Here is a 6985-nt window from a genome sequence, read left to right on the forward strand (position 1 = left end):
GTAAGCGATTAGGGTCTAGTTAGGGTTAGCCTCCACAACGCGACTCCTCCTCATTAATTTCGATCAGACTTCTGCTTGAAAATCACCACACCACAAGAGCTAGTGTGACACACTTCTCCCACCTGAGGTATACTGGAAATCCCCTTGCAGTGTTGGGGCGTTTATTTGGCAGGGGCAGAAATTTGGCTTTAAGACTGGGACGGTAAACACAAGGCCGTATGTTGTGTAGAGTGGTAGGAAGTAACAGCCTTTGAAGGGCTGCAATTAGAGACTCCTAGATGACACTACCATATGTTTTCCTCTTAGAAGAAGATATTGTTTCCACTGTGTTCCTTTTATTCTCTGATTTTTGTGTGTGCTAGATTTAGCAGTATTGTAGTCCTGTCCAGGACACGTACACATGTTTCTGTCTCCCTAATAAAGGCTTTAAAAAGACCATTGTGGGATGAAAATGACAGATGAAACCAAGCATCTCTTTTGATCTAGATTTAGAACTAGGCACAGAATACATGTATTTTCTAGAGACTGACAATTAAAGGTATTTATTAGATAGAATAGAACAAACTGAAGACAACATACTATACATTGTATGTTACTTGGCCTTTTGGCCTTCCCCTACTAGAATTGTACAACTGCAATCACACTTAAAGATTATTTATACACTTTTATTTCTGTAAGCATGACAGATAAGACATGTATGCAACATTTTGGACAATTGTGTCCAAAGATCTGAAATCATCTGTACATCATAGTATTTCACAATATTGACTACACAGTTCCATGTATTGTTTCATGTATATCTTTAAAAATGTTTCACACTTTCCAATTCAGCTTATATCCAACATCTTAGGTCAGGTTTGTACATCTTTTCACCCAAAAAGGTCACTTGGGAATCTTTTTTTACTGACTCCAAGTCGTGTTGTCATTGTTGTCTTGTGCTGTAGATATGGAATCAAGATCTACACCCTCTCTGATGTTTGTTAGTTTGTTTGTATTACATTCCTGGTAAACCACCTCATGACATAACAAATATCTGGACAGACTTATTTATGATCCACTCACACCGGGAAGGTCCCCTACTCTTTTCAATAAGTGTGGTGGGTTCTTTAATGTGCTTGAGGTGTGGCGCTCCTCAAATACAGGACCTCCATTTAACGTCCTATCCGAGGGACGTCCCTAACCAAAGCTAGCTCCTTATTTTCAATGAAGTGAAGAAATTCGTGTAACATGCCTTTCTCAAGGGCACAACGTCAACAAGGCATGTCAGGGGATTCGAACCCAGGACCTTAAGGTTCTGGGCAAAACACCCTGAGCCATTACGGAACATATGTTCGGACAATGTTTCGCATTATCCTTTACTGCATCTCTTTTATGCAATCCTCCGATATCACTTCTCCACAATAGCTATTCTTGTCATGTCCAGAATGGCACTCCCACTAGTTTAACCTTTAGCACACTGAAGTAGCCATTTGGCACCCCATTCCCTATTGGTTACAGAGTTAGGCAGCAGGGAGAGGGTTAAGCATGTTGGAGGATGCCTTCAGCTTGCGATATCATCATTGTCCTTTGTTGTAGAAATAGAAATAGAATTCAAACGTTCACTGATGTCGGGACTATGTTTGGCAGTGTCCCTTCCTGTGTATTCTTTGGAATCCTCTGATGTGTCTTCTCCCCAGTCGCTGTCCTTGTCGTACCCAGGAGGAAAGACTCCTTGTTGTTTGAGCACATCGGGTGGCAGAGTGTCGTTAGGCTTCAGGACAAAACTTTTCCTCTCTGGCAGACCGACGGGGAGAGCCACCCTCCAGTCTCTGGTCACGTAAAACTTCAGCAAGATCTCAAACACTGGGGAGGCAATGACAAAATACAACTTGCATGAAAAAAAGAAGTGGTGCATGTATGTAATAGACATCGATATCTGCAATTCCAACTTCCGAATCTGGTGTTAATTCTTCAAATTTGGTGCACTACTAAAACTACTACTACTACTACTACTACTACTACTACTACTACTACTACTACTACTACTGCAACAGTAACTACATATACAACTACAGTAAAACTATTACTACTTCTTAGTAACTACCTAAAGTTTTTATTTCGTTTGTAACACCCACCCTGGTTAACTGTTAGGATCTTGTTCCCCTTGCTTCCTGGTTCTCTCTTCATGAAGAGATCTATGGGTAGTTTAGCTGTCTGTAGACTCTTTTCTCTGGCCTGTGTTATGGTCACATTCTGAAAACAAAAACAAGTAAATAGTCTACAAGATTATATCTATACCTGTATATTAGCAGATTAACAAGTCTCTGCCATGTTGAATTAAAACCTTGAAGTGTTAGTGAAAACTGTGGTTTTGTGGTCCAAACTTTGCAGAAGAGCAAATGTGGAAGAACATAAACACAATTATGTCCCAATGTCTAGACCCCTTCAGCACATTTTTCGAAACATTGCTATTTTTACCTTCCATTTATCATCTGATATCGTTGTTCAAGTAAGACCATGTTAATTTCATGATACGGATGACATCAGTGCGCATAGATTTTTCACCGTGTCCCTAAAAAGTTTTTAGCCGTACTGTAAATCCTACAAAGCAGCAAAATGAGAAAACACATGCAAATAAAAATTTTCGAAAAGCAGATACTAATGTCAAAGAATGCCAAAGTCAAAGAAGAAGCTGTGAAAGAACAAAGATAAAGAATCTATTGTTTGGTATACAATTCTCTGTGTGTTTTATTTTGTTTATCCTTCCTGACCACATAACGGGAGTCGCCCAAACATAGGACGTTTTTTTACGCGCTCTAACTCACGGCGTTCCATTGCTGGTTGCCAGAGAATGGTCATGTTTTAAAGGCAACCTAAGCAATATTAGGGCACTGAAAGTCATATATTCAAAATCATTTTTTTTTCTGATTTCTATCCATAGTAAGTTTAGATAACACTATCCCGTCGCATATCGACCATCATGGAGCAAAAATGTGATGTCGTTGTGTAATAGGAACTCATTGAAAATCTGAGCACTTGGAGGCCAGCCATCATTTCAAATCTTCCGAACATGCACGATTCTGACCGACAAGTCCCGAACGCTTCCAAAGAAATAATCACGTGGTCATGGCTCAATGTGCTTGGGCATTGTGACGTCACGTGGCCGGAAGTTACCGAAAATTGTCGACAAAAAACGGTTACGGCTGGATTCTGGGCTGATTTTTGGGGGGACCCAATAAATAAAATACTCCTTTTGTGGCTTGCTTCTGAGCTATTTTTAAACGCCCAAAGTATGAAATAATGATGCAGATGTGCTAATATAGGGAAGTAAATGTAAATTGCAACCTCACCAAATACAATTGCCTTCTCCAGAATATTTCAAGTTTTACCCCCTGAAATCGCTTAGGGCACCTTTAATGAATGAATTTTGAACACATTCATCTAAAGAACATACATGGACAAGAAATGTATTCATAATGTTCATGGGCCCTTCACGCTCCGAGTTACAAGCGGCAAACGCTGTGAGACGTTTTCACGAATGTACCTTCTGATTTAGTGCTACACCAGATAGTGTGCCTAACTTACTACGCTTTGGTAATTTTGCTCTCTTCGGAAGTTGGTGATGAAGTTAGGGAAATGTAAATAAGGCTTGAAGTCTGCTATATTCTAGCTTTCTTTTGACCGGAAAATTTTGACTGTGTGCACTTCTAACGTCATGTGAGAAGGGCTATATCTAGCGCATCCCAGCTCATGTTTTGGCGGGAAATAGGCTACTACGCACTTTGCGCGCGGCCCGGCGTACGTCTTGCATGCGACCCGACTTACAAAATCATTACGAAAAAACGACACCGCTTACATCAACAATACTCCGTCTACTTATTGGGAAATATCTTCGCCATCTGTGTATTCAGTTTCCTTTTCATAGACGGTACCAATCACATGTTAGAGCGTTACAAAGCTGTGCGTTGAATCGCCGTCCGCCACGATCGCGGCCCCCAAAAATGGCGGGAAAACAACGTTGCCAGACGGCAGCGATGTTTACGTTGTTTTCTTTGGTCGGTTTTCTTCTCAAGAAACACTTAAAGACCCAATTTTTGTGTATTTTATGAAGTTATATTTCTTATGTGTATGATAGTTGTATATCTGCTTGGCACAGGTCGTATATTTAGGTGTCGGGCCGTCTAGCTACACAGTGACCCTCTACTCAGCGTTGCCATCATTATTGTCAAAATACTATTCTCGACAAAACAAGGAATGAATATGTACACATATATTTTGAATGCAAATGAAAATTATGTGCATGGACTTGGTTTATTTATCTTCCTTATGAGCATAGTCAGTGGACACAAACACGGCGTACTTATGCATAACAAGATCACTAAAAAGTCAGTCCTAAGTTAGGGAGCGTCCTAAGTTCGGGCAACCCCCGTTAGATTTCATAAGGAGGTGGCTTTTTAAAAAAAAAAGTTTTTTTAATTTGCAGGCTCGCATCAGTTTTGGAGTCCCCAGAGGATGTCATCCATTTAATCAAATCAACATGGCCTAAATGATAACAGAATGTTCGACTTACCTTCTGCACTGTTTCATCTACTAGTCCTCCAATGACATACACCTTCTTGTTATCCAGCTCTAGAAGATCTGAAAGAAAAAGTCTTTCTGATAACATACAGTTCTTGTGGTACATGTATCTTGTTGGTGTAACGTTTAGGGTGTTTGGCCCAGAAACCAGAGGTCCTTGGTTCAAATCCCTTGATGGTGTCACTGATGTTGTGTCCCTGGGAAAAGCGCATTACACAACTTTCCTCACTCCATCCAGGTGTAAAATGGGTACCTGGTTTAAGTTTGGGAGGTAAAAGGCGGTGGAAGGAGAGGGATGGGCTCCGCCTTCCAATACTGTGCCCTAGACACAGTGGATAACAATGGCTATGGGACTACCTTTACCCTTTACAGTTCCAAAAGGAAGAATAGAAGATTGACTACACCCATTTAACAATCATTACAATCAAACCTAGAATATAGTGAAGAAAGAAAAAATTGTACCATTTGGAGAATCCGGAGAGAGGTACACCACATCTTCTTTGTCAAAGACTTCCAGAAAATGCTTTGACGTCTGCTCAACCTGTGTAGGATCCAAAACAGTGGTTGATAAATAGATACATGTACTTTATTTAACTACAAAAGCTATTCTTCAAATAGACCCAGAAAGAGAGAAAATTCAAGGAGAGATTTACTATCCCAAAGTAGACCTGCTTTTTCTAAACATAAACCTATTATAATATATCAAGGTTTCTATCCTGGCAGATCTCTTTTAATGTAAGAACATATTCTTAATAACTATAGACAATTAGTAGATACCAAGATGTGCAAACATACGTTTGTAGCTTTGATTATTATGCACATGGAAAACATAGTTTCATTGCAGTAGTATGTACCAAAGTGCTATATTTTCTCTTAGATAAGTGTGTTAGGTTCTTTTACGTGCAGAGGTTTGATGCTTGAGACTTACCCCTAAAGCTCCCTCGTACACAGGGCAGCCGCCTTAACGTCACCTGTATGATCCAAAATGGTTAGATGCTAGATTCAAATTTCTCTTCCCTTTCTATTCCTCTAATAATCAAAGCGAACTGACCCCTATGTAGTGCAGGAAGCCGTCATTCCTTCGCACACATTCCTGGTACAGCATGCTGCTCCGAACCAAACTGGTCAGATACACGTGGAACGGACGTTCCGACAACTTGTTGGCGCCGTGAACTCTTCCAACCTGCCCTGCAAGTCGTGACGCTTCCTGAAAGAACAAAGGCGAGTTACCATAAAAGATTAAAACTACAGTCACAAACAGATGCTATCTGAAACGTCTGACAGTTTACAATATTCAGTTGCTTGAGTAACTTTTAGCATAGGACTCTGGACATTGTAAGGCAGAAAAAAAACTCATCTGTAAGTAGGTTTGAGATAATTCAACATAACCAACCTTTTGTGTCATCTTTTCTCCAAAGCCCAAGTCTAGAACCACTTGTAGTCCTTTTTCCTTGGCCTTTTCCAGCTTTCTCCTTATGCGTTTCTGACGTTCCAGTTTGCTCACATGTGTGTGCCCCTCCTTGTTCCCTGCTGCAGTATCTAGCAAAGCAAAGAAAATTAGATGTACAGCTTCAATTTTAGGTGCACAGAAGTGCATATGCACCCAGTATTTTGAGTCCTGTTTTTTATACAAATAATCTAACTACAAGAGAAATGTAAAAAATGAAGACTGTTTCAGCTAAGTAAAAGGTCAATTTTGTGGAATACATAAAAAACAGTAGTCAACTAAAAATACATGTACGATCAATGCGTTCAACAGTGAGTGAATTACCAGCACCACCTACTCTCCAAGCAGAGGATGGGTTCCGGCAGGTTTTTGACGTGTTTTTAGGCGTTTTTGTCGGCCTTTCTACTTTTTCATTTTTTTTAAATCTCTATAAACCCTCTCTTTGTTTATAGAGAAAAAAAAAAATGAAAAAGGAGAAAGGCCGACAAAAACGCCTAAAAACACGTCAAAAACATGCCGGAACCCATCCTCTGCTTGGAGAGTAAGCACCACCTACCTGTTGATGCTGGTAGTGCAGCACACTCTTGAGGCTGGTTTGCTGTTCTGTCTTCAGCTTCCCCTTGAAGCTCTTTGGCTTCAGATTCAAGCTGCAACAAAAACGGACATTACTGGTATGAATGTTAATCTAATTATACAAGATAGCTGGTCACAATAAAGTACTTTTTTTATTTGCAATCCCAGATTTTATGGAACTCAATAATGTGATATCTTAAAACACTTTTCAGTTTTATGCTGAAAAAAATAAAAGGACTTCAACTTATAATTATGTGCTATCTGCTATAGCCTGATCATACAAAGATCATACTAGTTTGACAAAACGTCTTATGTTCTATGTTTGATTTCCATTGTTACCTTTGTCCTTCCTTTCTTTCTCTGCTGAGCCTCCTTCTTTTTGTCCTTCCTATGAAGCCGACGGGTCTC

The 6985-nt window shown here is 39.9% G+C and overlaps 1 protein-coding gene across 1 annotated transcript; it reads right to left on the reverse strand.

Moving 5' to 3' along the window:
* Positions 1 to 526: 526 nt before the first annotated feature.
* Positions 527 to 6657, reverse strand: LOC136441814 (tRNA methyltransferase 10 homolog B-like). The gene is made up of 7 exons (XM_066438324.1): positions 6561 to 6657; positions 5951 to 6096; positions 5609 to 5764; positions 5020 to 5098; positions 4550 to 4617; positions 2115 to 2232; positions 527 to 1842 (listed from the first exon to the last, which is right to left on the reverse strand). Exons 2-7 carry the CDS (start codon positions 5960 to 5962, stop codon positions 1541 to 1543), a joined length of 735 nt encoding a protein of 244 aa, XP_066294421.1. The 5' UTR covers positions 5963 to 6096; positions 6561 to 6657; the 3' UTR covers positions 527 to 1540.
* Positions 6658 to 6985: the final 328 nt, after the last annotated feature.

This window comes from Branchiostoma lanceolatum, chromosome 9 (assembly GCF_035083965.1).
Source record: "Branchiostoma lanceolatum isolate klBraLanc5 chromosome 9, klBraLanc5.hap2, whole genome shotgun sequence".
NCBI classification, from domain to species: Eukaryota; Metazoa; Chordata; class Leptocardii; order Amphioxiformes; family Branchiostomatidae; genus Branchiostoma; species Branchiostoma lanceolatum.

Coding starts and splice junctions, on each gene's coding strand:
- LOC136441814 (XM_066438324.1), bottom strand. Junction 4,618..5,019: donor CTCTCCGGATTCTCCAAATG/GTACAATTTTTT, acceptor TTTTTCTTTCAG/ATCTTCTAGAGCTGGATAAC. Junction 2,233..4,549: donor TAGATGAAACAGTGCAGAAG/GTAAGTCGAACA, acceptor TTTTGTTTTCAG/AATGTGACCATAACACAGGC.